The sequence below is a fragment of the Ascaphus truei genome, chromosome 4, assembly GCF_040206685.1.
Source record: "Ascaphus truei isolate aAscTru1 chromosome 4, aAscTru1.hap1, whole genome shotgun sequence".
Classification (NCBI taxonomy): Eukaryota; Metazoa; Chordata; class Amphibia; order Anura; family Ascaphidae; genus Ascaphus; species Ascaphus truei.
This window is the reverse complement of record NC_134486.1, coordinates 71,606,376-71,633,910: the sequence shown is the minus strand read 5'-3', so window position 1 is coordinate 71,633,910 and position 27,535 is coordinate 71,606,376. Positions and strand designations below refer to the sequence as shown.

Genomic DNA, 27,535 nt, shown 5'->3' with positions numbered 1-27,535 from the left:
GCTGTGAAGCGTGGCCCCAGAGCAGTGAGGGTTGAGGATTAGGTGCTGCAAATGCAAAGCGTTCCCAAAGCTCAGTGAGGGGTGGGACAGTGTGGCAGTGGTAGCTCAGTGAGGGGTGGGACAGTGTGGCATTGGTGTTGGACGCAGGCCAATGAGAGTCAGTGAGGGGTGGGACAGTGTGGCATTGGTGTTGGACGCAGGCCAATGAGAGTCAGTGAGGGTGGGACAGTGTGGCATTGGTGTTGGACGCAGGCCAATGAGAGGTGTGTGGGGGCGGGCATGGCCTGAGGCGGAGTGACAGGCCAAAGTTGCAATGCGATTGGCCCTAGGGACGCAGACATACAGTGCTTTCAGAAATATATAGTAGATATATATATAATATATATATAAAGTGAATACTTTACTATCAGTGGTGATGATAAAAATAAAGACAGCACTCAGTAGTAAGGTCCAAAAGACTGTGTTCAGCAAAAAATCACACAAATCCAATGTTTCCATCCGTTAGATTTGTGTGATTTATTGCTGAATACAGTATTGTGGACCTTACAACTGAGTGCTGTCTTTATTTTTATCATCACCACTGATGGTAAAGTATTCACTATTGGCAACGGACTCATACCTATTGCTACTTGGAGTGCCAGTGTTCGCCTTCTCATATATATATATATATATATATATATATATATATATATAGCAAATGGAAATATTACTGTATGTTCATTTGCATGTCTTAGACAGGTCTGAAAGACAGGGTTGCAGACCTTTCCAAGACATGCAAATGAACATACAGTAATATTTCCATTTGCTACAGTATATGCTTTACTGTGGAGGATCTTTGTCACTTTTTTTACCCACCATAACCTTAATAATGTGTGGTGTGTATTTTTTATATATATATATATATATATATATATATATATATATATATCCTGTATATATATATATACACTGGCGACACACTTTATTCGAGCTCGGCTAGTCCCACGAATTCGGGTATACCCGGGTGTATTGAGGTTTGTGACTGTTTTCTGCCCGAGTGCATTGAGGTATTTTCCAGGCAGGGATTGAAGCATTTTATTCCCGCTGGCTGCAATACTGCACAGTATATATATATATATACTGCATTACAATTCATGAATTTATGCCATCTGGTAGACACGCGAAGCATTGCAGCCTATTAAATCCTAATCATTATCATTTAACAGATCAGCCGCCCGTCAGCCAGGCATGAACCCAGGCTGGGAAGGCAAACGCAACGGGGCTTGTCAGAGGTGAGGAGCGGTGCATTCCAGGTATCTGCCAGGTACATACTGGGTATTTGCTCGAATAAAGTGTGTCGGTGCAGTATATATCTCCCCTGTATATAAATCCTAGTTGGCAGAATGTGCCTCCCCTTTTCTAAGCCCATCTTGGCTGCTGGCATCTACCGCCCCCCAAAGCCCCTCTACAATCCCTGACTGATATCACCCAGTTTTATGGCTCCATTTCCTCTCTGAATGAGAAGAGTGAGCTGCAGTTCTTGGGGATTCAACTACAATTGGCTCGACCCTAAAAATCACAAAATCCAGATACAACTCAAGTCACTTAACCTAACGGAACTCCTTTCCCAACCCGCACGGACAAACCTGACATCGCACAACCATTCCTTGCTAGACTGGATTCTCTCCTCAAATCCCATCAGAATCCAATCATCTGGCATCCTTCCTGACATTTTCATTGACCACGCAATAGTGTACTGTGTAAGGAAAATGAAAACACACCAATCAAGCCCTAAAGTTCTCCTCACTAGAACATTTAGAAACTTTAATCCAGAACAGTTTCAGGCTGACCTTACCAACTGCCCTTGGTACAGAATCGACTTTATTCCCAACCCTGATTCTGAGCTCGACTATTTCCAATCCGAGTTCTTAAAACTCTGTGATACCCATGCTCCACTATGCAGAATAAGAGAACGGGGGGCCCACCTTCCGTGGGTTACAACTGACCTTATAGCACTCCATCATCTCAGGGATGCCTTGTGCCAAGGATCTTAATAACTACAGATGCCGGCGGAATATGTGCACAAGGCAAACAAGACATGCAAAAGCACAATATTACTCTGACAATCTTTACCAGAATACATCAAACCCAGCTAACTTCTGGAAGGTTATCAACAATATATTCCAGCCTTCTAGCCATCAACAACCAAGTAAAATCACTATGGGGGATATTACTCTGACAAACCCCACTGACATTGCAAATGCAGTCAATGATTACTTTGTGGGGTGTGCTACTAACTTATTAGCGAAACGCAACCCAAACCACAAACATGAACCTCATTCTGAGTACCCATATAGCCCCACCCTCTCCCAACACTGCTCACAATTTTCAATTTGTCCCAGTATCCGAAGAGGAGATTACACAAGCGCTCCTCAAATTAAAACTAAGCAGCCAATGTGGACATGACTTACTAAGCTTACTTACAATCTAAGTTCCTAAGCCATTGCCAAACCAATTGCTTCCATAGTCAACTCTAGTTTGTCTGCAGGCCATATCCCTAAGACCCGGAAAACTGCCAGAATGTCCCAATCTTCAAAAGTGGGAACAAAAACAGGCCAATTTCTCTTCTCTAAATACTATCCAAAGTCATGGGAAAATGTGTTGACTCCCAATTAAGTGATTACTATACCAAGACAAATTTCCCTAGCCAATTCCAATCTGGCTTTTGCCCCAAACACTCCACGGTAACTACCCTGCTAAAAGTTTGCAATTAAATCTATTGTGGAATGGAACTAGGACAACTCACTGGTGCAATATTCCTAGATTTTGCAAAGGCTTTTGAAACTGTTGATCATGTTATCATGCTTAACAAACTCCAGTGCTCTGCAATATGGAAGCATGATTTAAACTAGTTTCATTCCTACCAATCAGACAGATCCCAACATGTGCCTCTCAGGCTCTAACTCCAACCCCTTGGATATAACCTGTGGTGTCCCACAAGGCTCTGTTCTGGAGCTCTTACTCTTTTCAGTGTTCATCAATGATCTTCCCACAGCATGTAAGGAAGCTTCAATACACATGTATGCAGATTACACAATCTTATATGCACACAGCCATAGCCTCTCCGACCATGAATATATACCGTACTTCAATCTGACTTTTTGAGACTTGAAAATTGGGTTTCCCAAAACAAACTATTTTCAAACACTGACAAGACTGTACAATGGTATTTGGGATCAAAGCTACATTTTTAAAGCTTCCAATGACTGAGCTCCAGATCAGAACCAACGCTAATACCACCCAAACTCCTGTTATTAGTTTTAAATACTTGGGTATATGGTTTGACTCCCATTTAACATTTGGGATGCACATTGATACCCTGACATACAAAACCTATGCCAAACTAGGTGTACTTTACAGGAACAAATTCTCCCTACGTCTGCTGGTCAGAAAGTGTATCGCACAGCAGATGCTAATGCCAATTATCAACTATGGGGACATAGAATATGGCTCAGCACCCCAAGCCCACCTTAGCAAACTTGATACCCTCTACAATTCAATATGCCGTTTTGTTCTCCAATGCAACTACAACACACATCACTGTGAAATGCTCAAAGAACTAGATTTTCATCACTTGAATCTAGGCACAAAGTTCATCTTTCCTGTCTTTCCAGTTTACGGGTTTTGTTGCAATGGTGAAAGCAACTTCATCAGGGGTATATATATATATATATTATATATGTAGAGTGGTATCTGTACCGTGTTAGCCAAATGTAATAATCAAAAACAGATAGTCGATACCGTTCTGTGGCTAACAAAATGCTTTTATTTGAGCGAGCTTTCAAGATACAATGATCTTTTCTTCGAGCGATGTTACAATTGATTAAGCCAATAAAGTTTTTTGTGACATCGCTCGAAGAAGAGATCAGTGTATCTCGAAAGCTCGCACAAATAAAAGCATTTCGTTAGCCACAGAACGGTATCGACTTTCTGTTTTTTTTAATTATATATATATATATATATATATATATATATATATATATACACATACACACTGTATATATATATATATATATATATATATATATATATTATACACACACACACACAAATGAACTTGTTATATAGTTTAGTATTTGCCATGAATTTTTTTCTTATGACCGCTTTTATCAATTTCTATTCTATCTATTCTATCCCTCACAGTACCATTTATTAATGGTAATAACTGGCTAACTTGGCCCCTCACATGGTTGGATGTGATTTAAGTCTTAGGGGCCTATTCTAGTAGCTTCGATAACCTTGCTGCCATCTCGAACGATGTGGCATTACCCCACCGAACGGTTTGTCATTTGTGTTATCACGGTGTTCAGAAAAAATCAGAAACCATTAACAGTCACAAACCGTGAGGTAGGAAAAGGCCAATACCGCTCAGGACAGCAGCAATGGTAACTCAGCCGCTCCCTAAGTTCTCGCCTGTGAGATCTGGCAGTAGACGGTTTAATTGCAAGGTATTTTTAGTGCTTGTTTTTTCATGTTGCCCATTGACTGTCATATTGGCAAACCATGCCCATATTATATGGGCATGGTGTACCACTGTGCCAATCAATTTGTTTATTGGCATTTTTTTAATGACATTTTATGTATTTTATTCAGTGCTTGTTTTTTTGTTGGTAGATTGCCCATTCATTGCCATCGTGGCAAAACGTGTTCATATTATGGGCATAGTTTACCACTGTGCCAATCAATGGGTAGAAGGGGGGGGGAGTTAGTTGCACCAGGGAGGGTGGTTAGACACCCCAGGTGGGTAGCAGTGGAGGGGGTTAACCCCTTAATTACTATAGCAGTTGCTAACTGCTAAGGTGAATAAAGGGTTAGTGGCCATTAGTTTGTTTTTTTATTGTTATGTTGCTGCCCACGGAGGACGGAGAGGATGGGGAGGAAGACCAGGATGGCCTTCATCCTGGCAAGGGTAAATGCAACTTTAGTTTACTTAACGCTTGCTGGTTTATGTTTTATTTTTAATGGGCAAAAGCGTTTTTATCCAGATTTGGATAATAGTAATTTTGCCCATTACTGTACTGTATGTGTTGGGAGGGGGGGGGGGGAGGGGGGTGTTGGACATAGAGGCGGTGCCCATTCATTGCCATTTGTGAAATCTTTGCTCCCATTGAGGGCCTAGGTAACCACACTGGCAATCAATGAGTGTATTAGTTAGTATTGTGTTTGTAATTTGTTTTAATGTTTATTTGGGGTAGTGGGGGGTTGGGGGGGTGAAGGTGGTATGTGGCCCGGGGTGGGTGATTATGTCTACTGGGTGTGTAGCGGGAGGGGCTAACCCCTTCATTACCATATCGGTAATAACCGCTAAGATAATAAAGGGGTTAACTTCTCCCACAACTCACGCACTAAGGGCCAAATACCACCTTCACCCACCCCCACAACCCACAATAACCCGGGCACTGGTGTTTAACCCCTTCATTACATTAGCGGTTAGCCGGTATGGTAATGAAGCTGCCGGTAAATGTATTTTTATTGCAATGGATTGAAGCCGGCGGTCTCCGGAGCTGGTATTAATGAATATCAGCTGCAGAGACACCCGGTACTAGGTACTAGAATAGGGTGATTTAATAAAAAATGCGAGTTAAGCGAGACAGCTCGGAGAGATGCACTTCCCGAACTAGTTTGGCAGGTCCTCGGAGCTTTGTAAATAGCAACCTTGCCAAATCATTCGGGAACTGCTCAAAAACCTCGATGAGTTAGTTATCGAAGTTTATAGAATAGACCCCTAATTCTCTGGCTATTTCTGAATAGTGAATAAAAAGGGAGCCACCTAATTCTCATTAGTGGCCCTGAAGGAACTATTATCAATACAAAATTATGTGTCGTAAATAACTTCACCTTAATGGAATGGTGTAAATGTATCTAGTATCCATGAAGCCCACTCCTAGGCTTTCAGTGTGCCTAGAACTTGTAGTCATGCCTAGCTAAGATTCAAGTAGAAAATGAGCTAAAGAATTCTAAAATGTATTGAAGGCATATTGTTCCTTATTGTATTTTTGTGACAAAGAGGCTTCTGGTACAAACCATTGCATGATTCAGCTCATTGTTAATCTCTTTTGAGAACTGTGTGTGACCAAACATTCTGGCTGTTTGAACGGGACCATAAACTGGTTCATTTATTTTGATAATCTCCTGAACTTTAGTGTTAGTGTAAAGCATTGGAACCCAATATTAGATGTATATACGTGAAAACATTATAGTTATGCAATTAGGAGTATCTCATCTTTTTCACAGCAAAAACTATAACTGCGTACAAACGTGATCTTAAAAATCTTAATAGATAAGGTCGTAGGATTATTGTACATTAACAGCTAACAAATATCTCAAAGATATCTCCTCAGGTGTAACACATTGTTTTTCCATTCAATAGTTAAAAAGCAAAGATTTATACACATGCATCTGTGATTTTAGTTGACTCGTCTTATTGTCCACAATCTTACAATATTTTCAGACTCAGGGTTTATTCTTTCAATAAAGTTTTTGTCTATGTTTAACGTTTCCCAATGTAAATAATACTGTATAATAAACTGAATGGTCCTTTCTGTCTGAATAAGGCTGCGTCCATAGGACTGCAGCCGTGCTGAGGCGCGCGGAGGCTGAGGGAAAGTGGGTGCTTTTGGCCTTGGTCCGCGCGCTGTCCGGGGGCGTGTCGGGGGGGGCTTACTAAGACTTACTTACTAAGACTTACGCTTCTGCACGCTTGCGGTAGCGGAAGCGAGCCCCTGCTAAAGCCGCTCTCATTGCGGCTGCAGGGGCTCACTGGTAAGCACCTCAGCACAGGTCAGCGCCTAAGCGCTGACCATGCCCGAGGCCGTACTGCTGGGAGTGACAAGATTCAGAGATAATGGGGATTATTCATTAAAGTGTGCTAGTCCTGACTGTCCAAACAGAAACTCCCATTGACTTCAAAGGAGTTCTATGCAGTAATGTCCATCTGCACACTGTCAGGGCACTAACAGGCTTTAATGAATAAACCACTATGTTACTACATAACATGTCTGCTCACCTGATTTTTATCATTAAATTAAATACCCATGTGAATATATAAATGACAGGAAATAAAATCAGACTGACATCCCTTGAGATCTTACCCTCCCGGTAATAGACTTTAACAAACTTTACTCAGTGAATGACAAACAACAACAGATGCAATATTTCCGAGAATGATTTTAGACATTGGGAGTGAAAATCAATATGTAAAGAATATGGAAATGTTTAAGTATATTGTTCTAATAACGAATGGATCTAGTGAACTAGTATTGGATGTTGTGTTATTAATCCCATAGTATTGGTTTATGTAGATGATAAGATAACACAGACATAATGAAACCATGGCAACAACACTTCTTTCAAATGTGCAAATGTATTCTCAAAAGTACATGCAAAAACAATGCAAATGCATACATTTGAAGTTAAAGCAACTGAAACATTTTCTTTCAAGCACTCATGAAGGCCACAAAAATAGAACAATTTAAAGCAAACTACACTGTTTACAGTACAGCATGTGTTTTATGAAACATATCCATGTCTAATGTTCAGTAAGGGGACATTATGTAATCTCATATACTGATTATCAATAAAATAATAGTACAGTGCAAGATTATATTTATAAAGCCCCATTTGATACAACATGCTTTCAAATTTTACTTGAGAGGCAATCATGCAGCCATCTCTGGGATGGAACTCTGCAGCATATATCTGTAGCTCTGATCTGTATGCCCAGCTTTCATTAAAGGATATGAGAGACGGAAATGATTACTACTACCAAGTGAAATGTGGTAAAGTTAAGTGAAGTGAAACACAGTCATTGTTTCACCATCATACACAGCGAGACCCCGTAATTGATGCCAAAACCTAATGATATGAAGTCCAAAGACAAACCAATCAAGTCACACGACCACCTCCTTTCTGGTGTTAAACAATATAGCCCGCCCAAGAGTTGATGATAGGATACCTTACAAACAGCTTTCAATAAGCAGTATTAGTCTTTGTACATGTTAGTTCCAAAGGTTTAACATACTGTATCTCCTCAAACTCCGAAGAGCATAATGATAACTCCCCATGAATATACACACTGCTTTCTTTGGGAGCTTGCTGGATGTTGCAGTGATTTAAAGTTGCAAGGCTTTGGAGTCCGAGTTATAAAGCGTTTCTTTATATTTTTATTTTAAGGCTGTCCGCAAACATGTTTGACATCCATAATTCTCTGATATTGAAAACTGCTGGAAGGTTTAAGAGTAAAGTAAGTGGCCATGGTAAAAAAGGAAAAGTAAAGACAATTTGTGACATAAAAATGCACTATATAAGTATCATGGATGTGCCCCCTCTTTGTCCCCTTCAAACTGCTGGTGAAATGTAATTTGTTCTTGAAGACGAGATATTTTTAGTGCAACATGCACAGGTCGCTGTGGACACTTAATAACAAGTGATTAAAGTGATTAACGAGAGTGACGTCCGAATGAAAAGCTATGTGAATGAAGGTGGACATTTTCTTACCTTGGATTTATGATCTGAAGTTAATATCTGAATTTTATTTTCTGTTTCTTTCTTCATTTCAAGACAGTTACTTCCTCTAAACAGCAAAATATGTTCCATGGTTAGATATTTTCTCTTTTACTGAGTCATTCATTTCTTTAATATTGCTGATTTTTGGAAAACACACCAACAACCGTCTTAGATTAAAATGTAACACATTAGCTGCCAGATGGACATTCAGCTTCGTTGTCTTGCAGTCCCTTTCACAGCAGTTCAAACTACCCATAAAAGGCACAAGAATTGTGTATTTTCCATAAATCGGGAACTAAAATGGTTTCACTCCAAGGTGACTTACTGATAATTTTATGATAATTCATATATCTTTGTGGTCAATAAGCTCAGAGGTCCATATTCACTAGGCTCTGTGAACCAATTTAACATGACGTTAATCTAAGTTAACGTCCATTAATCATAACACAGTAATCACTGAAGCAAATAACGTGTGACGTTAACCAGGATCTATCCCATATTCAGTAACGCCGGGTAATAAAGCTAAATTACTTAAAGTCACACTCTGGCATTACTCCAATGCACACACTTATATGGAGCTTTTGCTAGAGGGGTATAGAGAAATGGGGAGACGAGGGGGGTTGGGTGGGGAAGACCAATTTAGGAGGATACCCACTGAGTTATTTGCCTCCAAAGAGATTAACCTATACCCAACATGGAGATATAACTGAACACACCTGAGATACTGTACTTTTCTCTCTCTCACACCTTCTCTGCCCATTCACCCTCTCTCTCTCTCTTTAGCAAAAGCAGTATTTTAGGGTCTGGATGGGAGTAACTCCAAGACTTAAATATCATGTTATTTTAAGATATTGCAGCATTTTCCTGAAACGTTTATCAAATATTTTACTAGCAAAAAAATTACATTGAGTATCCTCTCGTTTTCCAGTATGTCCTAACATTGGGTTATCCCTACGCGAATGAGCTCAATTACTGCCCTTTTAATGCATACAATTACCTTAGGGAATAAAGCTTTAACTCAGGGAAAATAATGGCCATTCCTGTTTTTGGTAATGTCACGTTATTTGCCTTGATACAACGGAGCATAGTGAATTTGAGCCTCAGCGTGTAAATGTGACAGGCAACAGAATATGTGCCCCTTCCGTTAGCTTTCTCCTTTACTGTATGCAGTTTGTGAAGCAGATCAAAGGCGCCTATAACTTTGGGACTCTGTAATAGCTCTCTGTGTGAGGTGATCACACTGTTACTCTTTCAATGTTGCAGAATATTGCAGAACTTGTTACTAGCAATTTTTAGTTTAATTTGACCAAGCGGTGTCAGTGTTACGAAGTTTTGCCACAGCAAGGTCTTTGCAATTGAAAAGCAAGTTCGATATGTAAAATGTGCCGTAAATCAATCAATAGCTCCTCACCGCGACCTGTGAATATACTGCAGAGTGTAGCAATGCTAATTATAACCATACAATCACAACTGCAAAGATCTTTTTCCAGCTTCACACTGCAGCCTGCAGCATCCTGGTTACGCTTCTCCTCCCACGGGAGAAGTCATGGTGAACTAACTCTATTGTAGGACTCTTGGGCGTTTGTGTATTTGATGGAAAGTAAGACAATTGTATGTCTGTTTTCTTGAAAGCAAATTGACTACTATGCAAGTATTTTTACATGAATAAAGATGAGGAATCTTTCACTATAGCACTGCAGTATTCAGTGATTCGTTTTACGGGTATTCCTTTTGGTTGTTTGATGCCCGCAGGCTTGTATCTACAGGGGGTCACCAGTGTTTTTTTTTTATATCATATGAAAGTGCACCAGTCCTCTACTCCATCATTCTGTACATGGTGCATGTAAGTATTTGGTGTGTGTGTGATATATATATATATATATATATATATATATATATATATATATATATCTATATACTGTATATAGATATATATATATATATAATAGTGAATGTATAATATGTGTGTATCGTGCATCTATCTTGTACAGTATGTGCATGGTGTGTATACTGGCCCTTTGTGCATGTGTATATGGAGCGTGTATGTAGTGCGTGTGACTATTTATATATTTGTGTGTGGGCCGTCTGACTCCTGGGCCAGTTGGTTGGGTTTGCCCCCTGGCACAACATTTTCCAGCCATCCCCTTAAACCATGTTTCATTGTGATAGCAACATGACAGATGTGTAGAGGAGATCTACATTGTGCGTACTTTTTAAGATTATATTTTGTGGGAATAGGATTTTGAGGTTTCATGGCAGGTATTATTGTTTTATTGTTCTGCTATAAAAAAAAAATCTGCTTGTAAATCAGGTAAATGAAAAAAAAATGAACAGTGAAAGCTTATCGTTCGGGGTGGTACAAATGTCTAAAGGCCTTATTCAGTATAATCTAAAGTGGAACTCAAGTGGCATTTTAGTCAATGGCAGTTTTCTTTGGACCATACCAAATAAGGCCCTAAGAATCTCTCTATTTCAGACTAGTGTTGCCTAGTTAAAAAAAAACTGAGGAACTTCATTTAGGCTCAAATTTCCTTTATGACAATAGCGTGAGAATAAAGAATACATGGGGAGGGGAGAATGTAAAAAACAAAGTGGCTGCCCCGGTATGTATCTTCTTAGAAAGATTCAGGTTTTCTTATTAGTATTAAGCATTGCAGGTGAAACTGTTTGTCAAACAGTGTTGCTTTATATTGGAGCAGGTTTATGTTTTATGGACTGATGCAATAAACATCTAATGTGCTGTTTAACTTAAAAAAAGATGTAAATTCCCTCTTCTATTCTTACTGTTCTACTAAATGCGCAAACGCCCTCAGCTGATGAAGAAATACAGCACTATTTAGGAGCTAAACAGAATCACAGTGTTATGTTAGTACTAAATTAGCTACTTTATTGATCTTTTTTTTGATGCTTGCTGTTGCTTAATTATAGGACTTCACAAGCTAATCACATTGAGGTCATAACCCCTACAATTCCAGGGAGGTTTTACACACCAAGATGTAATGCATGGCAGACCTTTCTGATGCTGTATGGGTTAACAGATCATCTAAAGAATAATGATTGCATTTAAATGGCTGGCGAACCTAATTAAATATCAAAGGGTAGTAAAATATGTAAATCCGAAGAGAAGTGGTATCCAGGGTTACCAAGAAGCTAAACCTAGTTTTGATATAAGCCAAAGCAAATCTCATACATAACGTTCTTGAAGGGACGGACATTTTAACATTGTAAATAGGATTTAAGATTACTTGGTTCCAAAAATGTAGCTCCTAAACCCTCTATTTTCAATTGATGAAGTAGCTCCTGCATATTACCCCTTTCTGATTATTAGAAGAAAAAAATAGGAGTATACCGTTAGCACCATCTTTGGTACTAGTTGAAGAGCAAAATCAGGAGTTATCGTGTCATCAAGAGAAAGAAAAGTTTGGATCACTCCAAGTTTGGAAAGCCAGTTCTCGTATGGTTTTCAGGAATCACTCTTCTAAAATGACTTTTGGTCTAAATTTAAAACTAGAACTGGACCAAACCATCGTAAAATATATCGTTATGAATATGATTAAATTTCTTAGCAATACCAAATATTTTTATGGCAGTTTCTGAAGCCTGTTACTGTTGCGTGGCGCAATCACGAGAATTAGATACCTGCCACTGGTGTTCAGCAAAGGTGGTCCGGCATCATAGTGGACCCCACCTGCAATCCAGAAGAGTAAGAAGTAGGCACTCAAGTGGTCTTGATGAAAAAAGTATCCAAATGATTTATTTAAAGATAGATTGCTTATATATGACCTTAGATATGTGACCTAAGCAACACTCGCTACAAACCTGGAGACTTGCTACTTGACAGAGACTGATGGGATCTCAGACTAAAATATATCCATGGTGAGCTAGTTATATACAACACAGGTTGATAGGGATTAACCTGATGTTATATGCATCCCATAGATATGAGACCCTATACTGCGATGTGTTTGATTTGGATAAACTACATGAGTTTATCCATATAGTATGTATTAGTCCACATTACAACACTAAAATAAAGATATATTTAGAGCAACACATGTTTTAAATATTGTCCCCACATAGTGTTACTGTATATTCTGATTTGACATACTCTGTCACTACCCAGCTACATAGGGTTGATTGAATTATATACTCCTTATAGTAATCAGAATATTATTGTTCATGGCAGAGATCAATCTATGCCAGTGTACTAGTATCTGTTGGATCAGGTGATGAAATACAAGAGCACCAACCGATTCAAAGATATATTTCTTTTTTTGTACTTTATATGTTTTCTATATATAAGAATGTGATACGGTAGTGTAAATTTAACTATTTTATAATAATTATTAGTATAAGTAAACTTTTATAGTAGTGTATGTTGTGTATGTTTACATTTTGCAACACTTAAGTCACTTTACGTTCATGCTGCTTTTGCAGCACTGACATCATAATGCTCTTGGCGACTTATTTCGCTTTGTGATAACCTGTATGGGTATTTATAGCACAACCTTTTGTCGTTTGTGTATCTTGAGAAAGGCCCGCATGCGGACCGAAACGTCGATCTATCTTTAAATAAATCCTCTGGAAACTTTTTTTATCAAAACCACTTTAGTGCCGACTTCTTACATAACGGGTGTGAAGGCTCTGCTTTTCTGAACTGTAAATTGCTATGGTTTCAATAGAAACCTTTTAGTCTGTAAGAAATTAGAATATCTTTTTTATTTTAGATAATGTTTCCAAATAAAATATAGTAAAATAATGTGCAGGTACAGTAATGTTCTGCATGTCTGAGGTTTAAATGTAGAGGCTATAGCGTTGATCAGCGGTGTCCAATACATTTGCCACTCGCCATGTGGCAAATGGCGAATGGGACACAGTGTTGTGGCGAACAGGGCACCGGCAGGGCCGCCAATAGGGAGGGAGAGTGGTAAATCTGCCCTGCGTCTGCGGGGGGCTCGGCTGGTCGATGCTTTAATTTACAGCACCCCCATCCCCCCTGCGCACCGGAAGTTGGTCCAGCTTCCGCATTGGCCATGTAATGGCCATGCTGCACCAGTTTCCTCCCCCCAGGTAAGGTGTAGGGTGGTTATTATGTGTATGTGAGGGGGGTTATAGTGTATTTGGGGGTGGGGGGTGTGCTGGTGTTGTGTATTTGGGGTATGTGGGGGCTTATTATGTGTATTTGGGGTGGGGAGGGTATGTGTATTTGGGGTGTATGTGTTTTTGAGGTGTGGGGGGGGGGTTATGTGTATTGAGGTGGGGAGCTTAGTGTGTGTATTGGGGAGGGGGGTTTACTGGGTGTATTGGGGGAAAGGGAGAGAAGTGGGGGTGTGGGAGAGGTGGAAGAAGAGGAGGAGGGCGAGGTTGGGGTGTAAGAGAGAGTGGGGGCGCAATGCGGTGGGCATCGTGAGTGCAACACTATTGTGACTGACACAAGAATGTGGCGAATATGGAAAGATGGCAATCACAAGTGTGGCTTGCTTTGAATTCCTATTGGACACCGCTGGCTTAGATTCATCAAGCGCTGGTACAGGTTAGCGCACCCGATCTGGCACTAACTTCAAATCAAGTTAATGGGAGTTCACGCTATACCAGACGCGCTAACCCGTACTGGTACATGAATCTGGCTCTGTGTATCCAAAATGGCTGTTTCAGAATAATTTGCGCAAATCATTTAAATACATTCAGAATAATTTATAACATTCATCTGTTTCCCTTAATGGTCTTATTTATTGAACTGTGACAATGTTCTAAATACTGTAGTTAGTAAGTAGCGCAACTGCTCACTGAATTGCTACATGGTTTACTGGGTGAGGCCAAATATTTTAAGGTACTTTGCCTCACTGTTACTACAAATCTTGTATGAAAGCTGCTAAGCATTTGACAGACATTAAAGTACTATTATTTTTTTTCAACCATGCCAGGCATGGAAAAACACCTATTAATTATACAGGTGGTCCTCACTATCCGTCGGTCTGTTCTCCGTTGAACGGATTATCTGACACTCACCGCCACGGATTAGCATTGGATCCGCAATCCGAAGGCGGTTTGCGGGGCGGATTCCGGTGGGTGACCGAGGACTGCCTGCACTCTGTAGCCGTCTTCCGGTGCTGCTGAATATATTAGTTCTATTTGTTTGAATGTTGCTTCAAGCTTTAATGTACGGGGAAGATGGCTTCACAGCTTATTCATTGGGGGACATCAAAGCAGTTTGACGTATTGGGGTAATATAGGTTTCCCAGCTGCAAAACTGGGGCAAACCCGCTGCCAAATACAGGACCATATTTATCAAATGAAAAGGAAACCAATTGAACACAACTGTAAATGTTCCTTTCAGAAATATGGTTCAGTAATTTTGCAGACAATTTGTTTTTGTAAAATACCCCCAATGTCAATGTCAATACCAACAAGGCAGTTTTACACACAAAACTACAATATACATCATTTAATATGTTATGACAAGGGTTGATAAAGGACCAGTAGTGGTATTTTATTTCATACAGTTTGCCTTATGCCATTCTTTATTTGTACATTATCATATGTCCTTGGAAAGATTTATTGAAAAAAATAACTGCAGTGTTTTTACAAAATTCCCAATTTATTTTTAAGGTCAGGTTGGGCAGAGAAATATTTACCCCTCTGCTTATTCCATTGCTAAGACACTGGGGTTATTTAGTTTATATCAATTTGTTTATGCGGAAATCAGATTAGTTTATGTCACACGTCACAGTACAATACCTTGGAAGGATCTCTAGTAATGATGTGGGCTAATGTAGTTATTAAGTTGTGTAAATATTGGTGTCAATATTTTAATCATGTTGAGCTGGTTTTGGTCTTACCCTTTCTTCTTGATTGCTTTCTCTAAGGTCTTCTCATGAGACAACTTTTCTTTATCAAACTGTGCCACTATTTTGTCAACTTGTGTGCAGTGTAACTTCTGCATAGCGCTGTGCTCCTGGAAAACAGTAGCTCTGTTTGATTAGACATTAAGTAAAATTGCTAGGCTTATCATTTGATACTGCTGAACATTCGGTATTTACTGTTATTTTTCGTGGCTCTTCCAAGATGGACCAAAAATCATAACATCATTATTACCAAGTTGCCCTCACAAATCATTTTTTTTTTTTTAAAGAAAAACACAAATCAGGGGGTCAAGTAATGGAATTAGGTATACAACTAGTCACACTTCGTAAAATACAATGAAGATACAATTACAATTAAAGCCCCACTGTATTATAAATCACAAGGTTTATCTAAAAAATTAAACTCTGTGTTGGCTATAAATATATGGAATAAATGCCTACAAAAAGAGGAACAAAGCTTAAGAGTTTGAACTAAACAAAAAACAAATATGGATTTGATTATCATTCACAGCCAAGATGAAACCGTTACTGGGGCATGTGCTGAGTAATATGAGAAGATTCATGGTCAGTGATCCTATTTTGTACAATTTGATTAATATGGCTTCTGGATATGTTGTTCTGCTTTAAGATGTGGCTTTTCTTGGCATTAGGCTATGATAAATTATGTGATCACATTGGAGTGATGTTTTTTTTTTAAAATAAATGACTACTGTAGTATTCGATAACACTTTTTTATTATTCAACTCTTAATGCCATTTTTAATGAGTCTTAAAATAATTAGCATCCTTTGATTTCTATAGCAGGCTTTCCTGTTTGTTGCCAATATTCACTGCGCTATGAGCTGCAAACTGTAACAACAGATAACGTTTCCTTAGTAATATAAGAATACATTATAGCTGCTGAGTTACACTGACTGAAGGATTAATTGCAACTGAAAAGCAGCCATTTGATGAACCCTGGGAAACAGGATCTGTGCTGATCGATCACAGGAAAAAGAATCGATCGACAGCTTAGGTAATCAGTTTTAAATAAAGGTAATAAATCAACAACGTGCAGCTTGGATGGCCTCTTCAAGGCCCTTACCACTATCAGTTCTACAAGGGCCTATAGTATTTAGAAACAATTAGATTAACATCTAACATTAGTGTACGTCCACATTATAATTTCACTTAATCAAAACCTTAGTTATCTCAAAGACCCTGTCTATACTTTCATACTTCGAGATTAAACAAATTTCAACACAGAAGCCTTTTCAGCTAATAAATAATAACTTAAGGCATCAGATTAATTGTAATGCTTTTTTATTCATAACTTACACCTTTCAGATATTAGCGAAGAACAATGCATAATAACAGTAATATTATGATTAAAGGACTAAGCCTGTGAGGGGAGTCATCCCATCACAACAGAGTTGGAAAGACCAAGGAGAGCACTGTAAAGAGACCAAAGATAACCCGCAGACCACAGGGGTTCTGGATCTGCCAGAATCCAGAGAGGAGACACAGCTAGGGGATCACCCCTACTGCCCAGCTGTATCCTTTTCAGTACACGCGATTTGCACCAAGGTCCTCATGCAGTAAAGTCCGATAGAAAAAATCACCAGGGTTTTTAAATCGCCAGTTTTGACAGTGTTGCTATCACGGTATGCAGAAAGCCCCGAATACCAGTGATTGCAAATGTTGCTAACATGGCGAGTAGCCGGCGCTGAGATGATCGGCCCTCCGAAAAGGGCTCACCCGGCGAGTTGATTCTGCTGCAGAGAGAGAGAGACGACACTCTCTGCGCAAATCTCGGCCGAAATAAAAATATTTTATTTTACATTTTCTTACTAGTGTAGATGAGCAGCGGATCTCCGGGGCAGACCCGCGTTGATTTCAGGTCCGGGGAATGTCCACGTCACGTGACGCGGGACATTTACATGCATAGGAGATACCAGCACCCTATAACGGGGTCAGTATCTCGGGAAGCAGGGGGTCCCCGGACCTGAAATCAACGCGGTTCTGCTCCGGAGATCCCCTGCTCATCTACACTAGTAAGACAAATTAAATTAAAATATGTAGTAAAAACCAATACAAAACCCACTCCCTGTGCCCCCACATAAAACCATTATTTAATTTTTTAGACACAGGATTAAAACCACTGGCAGGCAGGGGTGGTCCCCGCGGGTGTCCGTGGGCCACACAGGGCACCCCAGGGGGTTCCCATGGGTGTCTGGGGGCCCTTGGGTGGTCCCCGCTAGGCTCTGTGGGCCTCCAGGTGTTCCCCGCGGGTGTCCATGGGCCCCAACGTGGTCCACAGGTGGTCCCTGCGGGTGCCTGGGGGTCCCCAGGTCATTCCCATGGGTGTCTGGGGGCCCTCGGGTGGTTCCCATGGGTGTCTGTGGGCCCTCAGGTGGTCCCTGCGGGTGTCCGGTGATCCCTGCAGTTATCCGGAGGTCCTTAGGTGGTCCTCGTGAGTCCTCGGTGGTCCCCGTGGAACCCATTCCTGTATTTAAAAAAACATGGCCTACATTTCAATAAATACACCTCCTCCCCCCCCACTAAACACATACAGTACAGTAATGTGCAAGATAACTACTATCCAGATAGGGATAATAGATTATTTGCCCATTATTAAACAAAACATTAGCCAGCCAGCATAAATAAAGTATTTAAAAACCGTTTTTTAAAGTAGGGGTCTACTTACCCCTGCCAACATGAAGGGGGAGGTGTATTTATTGAATTGTTGGCCATGTTTCTGTTTTTTTAAATACAGGAATGGTACCGCAGGCCAACGGGGACCCACAGGGACCACTTGAGGACCCACGAATGCCCACGGAGATCACCCGAGGAGCCCCGGATGTCCACGGAGACCACCTGAGGACTCCCGGACACCTGCGGGGACCACCCGAGGATCCCCGGACATCCGCAGGGACCACCTGAGGGCGCACAGACACCCATAGGAACCACCTGAGGGCCCCCAGACACCCGTGGGAACCACCCGACGGCCCCAAGACACCTGTGGGGACGCCCCGGGGACCCCCAGACACCACCTGTGGACCCCGTTGGGGCCCATGGACACCCGCAGGGCCTAGCGGGGACCACAAGAGGGACCCCAGATACCTGTGGGAACCCCCCGGGGTGCACTGTGGGCCTGCGGACACCCGTGGGGACCACACGGGGACCCCCGCTGGCCTGTGATATTAATCCAGTGTCTAAAAAAAAAAATAATGGTTTTATGTGGGGGCACAGGGGGTGGGTGGTTGTGTATTGTTGTTTATTAAATATTGTAATAGTTTTGGTGGCTACTATGGCTGTTGTGTGTATTTGTTTGTAGGGTAGCAGTGGTGGGTGAAGGGGGTAGTAGCCCCAAGGATGGGTGTCAGGCCTACCGGGTGGGTAGCGGGAGGGGTTAACCACTTCATTACCTTAGTGGTACAGTATTAACTGCTAAGGGAATGAAGGGGTTAAGTCTACCTCCAAAATCTCAGTTCAAAGTTTATTTTTCCATTCAGTCCTTAAATAGTATAGTATTTTCCTTGGAAGCTTAAATAGTATAGGTCAGCGCTGCGCAAAACTTTTTCAGCTGCGGCCCCCTTCCTGGGAGCCGCAGTGTTCGCGCGCCTCCCTCTCCCAATGGCTCGGCTCAATGACGTCGCGGGTCATGGGACATCACGTCACGTGACCCCACAGCGTCATTTGACTCACGTTGCCATGGCGACGCGCAACATCACAGGACCCCACAGCGTCATTTGACGACGCATTGCCATGGCGTCGCGTCGCCGAAGACCCGGCTGGCAGCAGGTAAGTGAGTTACAGAGGCCTCACGCCTCCCCCGGCATTGAATTTAAATGCCGTGGGGAAGAGCGTGGGGCCTCTGTAACCGCCCGTGCCCTCCCCCAGCAAAATCTCCCACCCCCTAGTTTGCGTACCGCTGAGTCATACCTCTGTTTTCTCAAAATCGCAGTGTATATCTTGGAGAACTCTTATCAAATTAGTGTTACAGATTATAGGTAAAGCAAAGAAAACCCTGAAAAGAGATGTGGGGAGATAGGCAGGAAGGCCCCAGATTATGTGCACTCAGTTACGCAAATTGCAACAGTAGTTTAATCAATTATAGATAGGCTGAGTTAAAATATCAGAAATTAGGCTTTATCATGTATTGGGTTGCCCTAGGGCTTGAAAACAGAGTTTCCTGGTGAATGGATAAATAAACAAATATAAAACCAATATTTAATGGTAATTAAGATTAAAATAAATTGGGGACAATCCACAAGATCAGTTCTGTAGATCAGTGATATCAGTGTGTGTGTACGCCGTCTGTGATCAAATCGCGGAGATAGAAGTCAAAATGTGACTGCTTAATGGGCATCTGTGACAATATCCCAAATAGGAGGTCAATGTAGGACTAATATGAAACAGGACGTGGCCATGGGACAAGGTAGTAGTAAAACTACCTTTACGTGGTATGTTGCCCATGGTGCCAAAGAAGGGAGTCTGTGCAAACGGTCCCTAAAACCAACTAAAGGTACAACATCCTGTGACTGCCACAGAATAGTATCTGCACCAGGGGATTATGCAGAGTCCCGCAGAAAAATATTGCTCGAGAGGCACCAGTAAAGTGAGTAATGTCTTTTATTGACACACACGCTACGGGAGATGAGTCTGCTTAGTACTCAGAACGCTGAGTGACAGAGGGATGCAGGGTGTTCTGTAGCTATATATACTGCTCTGTAGGAGCCCCTCAGGGTGTACAGTACCCTGCGGCAGTCCGTGCTCTAGTGGGGGTACCTCCACATAAAGCAATGTGCCGTAATATAAAACCTCAGGTGAGTGTCAGAGACCGACCAATTAAATAAATATACTCTTGCCCAACATACATAATCCTACATTAAAGTGAAGGGAAGGGTATAAGTAACAGCTTTGGCTGATATTTCCCTGACACCGCTGAGTACCTGGTGCTAAAGATACGTGCAGATGGAAGCCAGAGGTGCTGTAGTGAAGCCTCTGTGTATCAGTTCCAGCTACCTGTGTCTACAATCAACGGAGTACACGTCGCCTAGTGTGTGACGTCATGTGACTCCTACCCTGACGTATGCTTTGTCTATCCTTTTGCAGCTTGCATGTCGCAGACAGAGATCATTACGGAAAGCATTATTCCTGTTTTTCACGCGGCACTAATGCTTTAACATGATTTCTTGAGAAAAGAAGAGCCCACAAGTTGATGCAAATTTTCCTTAATACTCTTATAGAGACAGATGTCATATAGGAAATGTGCAATCTATCCAGTCAAGGTTAGTGAAAACATTCCATTTAAACACCATAGATGTGCCACACTCCCCGTAATCTACTTATAGTGAAACTCATTTCCTACAGAACAAAAAGGAATCTGAGTGCTTATGCACAATAGTAACCCTTATTGTTGTGACAATCCGAGGACGAAACAAACGAGCATCTCATACTGAAAGGAAAAGGTGTCACTAACATTCTCCTATGCAGAAGACCAAATAAATTGATCCTCTGCTGCGACATGCAAGCTGCAAAAGGACAGACATTCTGTGATTTAACATTGACGATATACTGAGGTACAGAGTACCATTACCAATCTGGACCGTATTCAATATCTGCCGAAGTATCTGTTCCAGCTGTTTTCTACCAAAAATTCCCACTGTTTTTATTGGGGATTTTTGGACAAAAACTGCCTGAATGGCCACTTTAGTAGATATAGAATAAGGCCCTATGACCCAGATCTATAAATGGGTGCTATGCTTTAGCATACCTCAGGTGGTAAATTGCCTCAGCATGCTTAGCACCCTTTTGTAAATCTGGGCCTATGTGTTTTTTTTTAAAGAAAAGCAAACAACTCTTGATAAGCATAGTTAAAATGGAGTACCCTTTATTTAATAGAAGAAGCTTTCAACTACATTTAACTGCACTGCAATACATGTTGACGTGACAAGCATAGCAGAGATTTTAGAGAGGGAATGCTGGTATCCATGGGAATCTGTGCCATAATTACAGCTATTTGAAACTACACAAGCTTGCTATGTATGAATACAGAATGCTTTTGCAACATTAGATTTCATCCAAAAACTCGCTGTACTGTATGTACTGTATTTAAAACTATGTTGACATAAAAAAAAGTGTTACTTTAAAACACATTCTAACTTCGTGATTTGCATGTTTTTATAGTATAGTATTTCTTTCTTGATGGAAATAATTTGTACCGCATGATTGTCTCACGCACTGCCCTTCTCTGTGATCTAAAATCACTGAGCTATTTAAAGCAATCCAGTGGATCCTGCAAGCTCCAGTATGTTTTGGATAAATGGATTGCAAATACTGTATTACAACACTCACACTATACAGGCATACCCCGCATTAACGTACGCAATGGGACCGGAGCGTGTATGTAATGCGAAAATGTACTTAAAGTGAAGCACTACTTTTTTTTCCACTTATCGATGCATGTACTGTACTGCAAACGTCATACACGTGCATAACTGATGAAAATAACGCATTTGTAACAGACTCTATAGTCTCCCCGCTTGCGCACAGCTTCGGTACAGGTAGGGAGCCGGTATTGCTGTTCAGGACGTGCTGACAGGCGCATGTGTGAGCTGCTGTTTGCCTATTGGGCGATATGTCCTTACTCGTGAGTGTACGTAAAGTGAGTGTTCTTAAACCGGGGTATGCCTGTACTTCTGGATAACACCATGATGGAGATGGAGAGAGAGGGAGAGCGGGAGAGCAGGAGAGAGGGAGATAGGGAGAGACTGATTGTGAGAGAACGTGATGGAGTGAATGTAAGAGTGCATTCGATATTTTATGTCAGAAATCTTTTTGTGATGCACAAAGCTGCTTTATCTGAGTCTATTGAATAGGGGACTAAGTGCTGATTGTGTACAACTATACTCATTTTAACACCACTGACTAACAGTTATTCATTTGATAATAAAACAACAATTTTCATCCCACTACTAATCCTTCTTCTTCACCCATGTGGAAGTTGTGTTTATCCAGGTGATACAGAATAATGCCATCCTATGTTTCTACAGTTGACATGTCAGCATGGTATGTGTATATGGGGAACTCAAATGGCACTCGTCTTATTTATGAAAGACATTTTTCACTTAAAAAAAATAAAATATTAAAATAATTCTCACAGGTCTTAAATGGAACGTATGTGAAGTGATCTCTCTCTCTATAATCCAAAAGTTCATGACACTTGATATGAAGTGATGAACAAAGGAACATAGGGCACAACGGGTTTAAACCTGTTGTGCCCTATGTTCCTTTGTTCATCTGTTCAGGACTGATTGCAGGCTTTCGTGCAAACACTGGAGCACCGGTAACTGTATCATTATTTTTCTTTTTGAGGTGTGCAGCATTTCTCTTATATGGTCTGGACTTGATATGAAGTGACATCTAAGACATATGACAGATGTAAAAGCTTCCAATGTGACTTAAAGCAGCAATACTACAACCCCCCTCCCTTATGTTTTATTTTTTACATGTAAAGCACGTGACAATGTACAATTCCACATTCTTACCTAAGATGGCAATCGTTTGGTGCTCCTGTTAGAATCCTGTAAAAATCCTTATTGTGTGCCTAACGAAATTGCCGCCTTCTAACTTTGTGCTGTAGTCTGTGAAATGCTACAACTAGTATGCAACATTATATTACTTTGTGGCCAAAAGGCAGAGCACACAACATATAGGATTATTCATGTTTTGCTGCTTTAAAAGTTGTACTGAGCCTCAATAGGTGTATTATAAAAAAAACTAAAATTACATTCTCAACGGTAATTTACTTAGATTATTGGTATTCAATACTAGTGAATAGAAAAAAAAACCTGTAAATAGTTATTGTTTAGATTGAAGACAGTTGACCTATATTTAAAACTAAGCTAACATATCTTTTAGTCCAGTAAGTTCCCTGAAGACAAGAACCTTCGGAACTCTCCAGATCCAGACACGTGCATTTCAAGCATGTGCTCTAAAGAAGGGGTGAGCAAACTTTTTATGCCGAGCCCCCCTACTCAACAATGAAATTTCTTGGGCCCCCCCTGCCTTTAAGTGATCAAAGTCACATGACGTCAGCGCCCGTGAGCTGGTTCAGCCAATGAGGGCGAACCAGCTTTGTGACGCGTCCGCCACGCGTCTACAATTTCCTGCAGCCAAGTTCACAAATCGCTTGGGCTGCAGGCGTGCGCGCCGGCAATATACTAGTATTGGATCACTATTTTATTGTTTGCTGGCATCTGGTAATATGTTTTTTACTGGTGCACAAAGGCAATCCATTGGAGGGGGCATTCATCCACCTTTTTGCTACATCCCTTCACTCTCCCCCCCCTTTTTTCCCCCTTCTCCTCGTTTTTTTCCTTCTCCCATTTGCTTTCCCCAGTGTCATCCCCTCCTACCTACCAGTATTATGTATTATTTATTTATTTCCGTTTTAAATGTTGCCCAGGGATAAGGGATCCCCATAACTAAACTCAAGGGGGGTACTGATGGATCTCCCCTGCTGATCAATACTCCCAAGTGACTCCCCTGACCCAAAGAATAACCACAGTCCCCCAAAAGTCATCCTCCTCCCAAGCCGCTCAATTCTGCTATCTCTGCCTGACCTTCATCCCTCTATTTAGCTGGGGGGTGGGGGGGGGGGTTCTCTCTCTCCGTCCAGCCAGCGTGTCTCTTCCTCCCACCAGTATCTCTCCCTCCCCCCAGTGTCTCTCGCTCTCTGCCTCCAGCCAGAGTGTGTCTCTCCATTCCCTCCAGTGTCTCTCTCACCTTCCCCCAAGGTGTCGCCCCTTCCCCCCAGTGTATCTCTCCCCTCCCCCAATATGTCTCACCTGCATGTTGCACTTTCACCCTCCCTCCCCCTCTCCATGTCACTCACACACTCCCCCTCCCTCCCCCGCCACTCACACACTCACTCACTCTTCTTCCCCCCTCTCCATGTCACTCACACACACTCACCCTCCCTCCCCCTCTCCATGTCACTCACACACTCACACTCCCTCCCCATGTCACTCACACACTCACCCTCCCTCCCCTTTCTCCAAGTCACACACTCACCCCGCTCCATGTCACACACACACACTCATCACGCTGCATGCAGCAAGGCAAACGAGGTGCTGCATGAGCTGTGTAGCACAGCGCCTCCCAATGGATGAATGAGAAATTGCAGCTACCGACTGGTTTTGTCTCTGCTCCTGGCAAAATCACTGCCCGCTGCCTGCGCCCCCCTAAACAATCTTGCGCCCCCCCAGTTTGTGCACCGCTGCTCTAAAGTACTCCTATACTGCAGCAATATATATAATTCAGAGCTGCATTAATATTAGAAAGACTTCAAAGGTTACAAGATAAAAGAAATCAGATGGGCCTTATTAAGCTATAATAATTTCCACCCACCGTGGTGACTCATCCGCATAGCATATTGAAGCCAGCACTTATGTTTCCGCAAAACTGTATACATTTACTGTACTGTATGCTATAGACATATTTTTGAGGCAGATTTTTCTAAGTAGGAGGTTAGAGTATTACCACATATTGGAAGCCTGGTGTATCCTGCTACATCTACTGTACCACGGATCAACTGTTCCATCGAGAGATTTATCTCTTAGTCAGTATTTGAACTGTAGCATGTGAGTGGGATACCTCCAATTTTTGCATCTTTTTTCACTTTAGGGTCTCTTATTTTGGATTCTCTGCAATATTATATATATATATATATACACACTGTATATATTCTTTTTTTTTCCCTGGTAGCCTTGCGCTTTGTTTATTCTAAAACCTGTCCTGTTTGATGCCTGAAAACATCATTGCCTTCAGAGCTGCATCTCTACCAGAGGTCATATACAGGTGTTATTTCTTACCGAGCACTCTCACTACATGTATTTGTATTCACATATCACATTTTCCTGACCTTTTATTGAGGTATTTATTCACTAGTACATTTTTGCACTTGTTTCTCTTTTTTCTTCACTTATTCACATAGTAATATCCGAGTGTTGAACTTTCCTTAAATTAGTGAAGGGAGTCAAGAGGGAGTATTGAAATTCCTCACAAAGTTAGAAATTGAGTGGGAGATAGGACAGAGTAAGGCTAAATATAGTCACTGTACTTGCCCTGACTAAAACTCTATCAAGTCTTCAGTAGTAACAAGTCTCCTAAAGAGAGCTTATATATGGAGCTATTAGATGCCCTCTAAATGAACGAATTGTGAGTTAAGAGGAACGGAATGCAGGGTGCAGGAGGCACCAAAGAGAAACATGTGCTATCCTCCCTCAGCTCAAATTGAACCACTCGCAGCTAAAAAAATTCAACAACAAAAAACCTTAGTGCCTAATGGGGGGAGAAACACAAGGTGTTAGAGACACCATCAAGAAACACGCTCTCCTTTCCTGCACTATAATGTCATCTAGAGCAACTACTGATGCGCGTTTCGCATAATCACGCTTCTCCTTAGTTAAGCCTGTACCCCCTAACAGGGAAAAGAAGGGAGTATATAAAGGGTTGAGCACTTAATGGGATAATTTAATATTAACCCTTTCATATCCTTTCCCTTGTGAAGTTGATTGGAGACATGATTGTTCATTAATATTTAACATTACTATTTCTGCAAAATGTCCAATGTTGACAGTAGTATGAAATAGCCCTTTATTATTCTTTGATTTAATTTTTATTTACATCAATGTTTCTGATTCTTCCTAGACCAATGGCAGTACAGTTAATGGTGCAACAATTGAAAGTTATTCTTCTGGATACCAATATCAATACAACCAGTAGTAGAACAGTAAGAATTGAATATATTAAAATGTATATTTACCAATGATATTCAGATAATATATCCATAAGTCTGTATGAGACATTAGAAAAAAGCTATACAGTATAACTGTTTTATCTGAATATGACCAGTAAAAGGCAAAGGAAATATTGATACAATATAACAATGAATTCCATGTAGCTAAATACCTATATTGTGCAAATTTTAGTAATTGGCAAGACCTCACATGAATGCTGCGGGAACATTATGTTCTTAGTGTAGCCATGGCTTGTCCAGGGCTATATTTTCTGCCTCCTGTCACGTAAGTCTTAATAGCTACAGGCAGTGTCAGGCTATCCTGTGGGGTTATGAAATGGGTGGAGGTGAACTGGGTCTGTCAATAGCCAATCGGTGCAGACCTTGTGCCCTCCCCTTCTATACTGGAGAGGAGGCGTTCTAAATTATAGGCAGTTCTAGTTCCTCCTAGCTGGGACATGCTCTCAGCCCCTTAACGGGGTTGAGGTGAAAAGATCTAATAGACAGCAAGGCCTCAATTGAGAGAAGCCAGATACCATCCAGAGCCTGGGACTGATTCTGAAAACCCTATGTATACGCTGTAATAACAGCTGCAGTGGCTGTCTCAATAAATGATCCTGTTTTATATACCTCTGCCTAAGTTACAGTCTATTGGGTAGAGGTATGAGAGAAGACTGTCATGGTGGGGACTGTCTCCAGTACACCTGGAGCCTGCTATGACTGGAGGTGCTGACATCATGAGAAGAGCCTGAAGGATCAACAAAAGCCTGTCCTGTTTCCCCATACCAATGCAGACACTCAGCATCTCCTGGACCCTCACAGGTATTTAGCACCATGACACCTGTAGCAATAGGAAGATCTCCCAGAGGAGGGGGGCGGGGAGGCGAGAAGTGCTACATTAATAATGCACCTATTTAATGTTATTTGTTATTTATGAACATTTCATAAAGAGGACTGTATTATATTTTTATTCATAATAAAATGAGTCAACAGGTTAGTGTAATAGAGGATTGCGTTGTGTCTTCAATTAATCCAATGCCTTTTAAAAGAAGAACTAAAACGTTGAACTTTCTGTTATAATTTGGATGCTTTTTAGTCCAATATTCCTTTTGTCCGCATTCTCTGTCGAAAAATCTAATTACAAAATCGTCTCTTGGTGGCAACTATAATATTCAATGGGAGTGTAGGATATTTTATATCCGATTGAGAAATCAAATTGTATGTGAGGCTATGATGCTCCCTTAGAGGTTCTAAATTGGTTTTTAAACCATATTCCCATTGCATTTGGGTTGTTTTTTCTTTATCTAAAGTATGAAAACATGAATCCGTCATTTAGTCCCTTG

General features: G+C 41.1%; 1 protein-coding gene across 5 annotated transcripts in view; it reads right to left on the bottom strand.

Annotated features, from left to right (window-relative positions):
• PLCB4 (phospholipase C beta 4) overlaps window positions 1–27,535 on the bottom strand; it is a 335,443-nt gene that overhangs the window by 32,051 nt on the left and 275,857 nt on the right. For 4 of the 5 annotated variants that reach the window (XM_075596024.1, XM_075596022.1, XM_075596021.1 and 1 more), the window contains 2 exons: window positions 15,384–15,499; window positions 8,536–8,611 (listed from right to left, as the gene is read on the bottom strand). The exons of the other annotated variant lie outside the window; for it this stretch is intronic. In XM_075596024.1, the coding sequence (XP_075452139.1) occupies window positions 8,536–8,611; window positions 15,384–15,499 (192 nt within the window). The remainder of the gene's footprint in view (window positions 1–8,535; window positions 8,612–15,383; window positions 15,500–27,535) is intronic. 5 annotated transcript variants of the gene reach the window in all.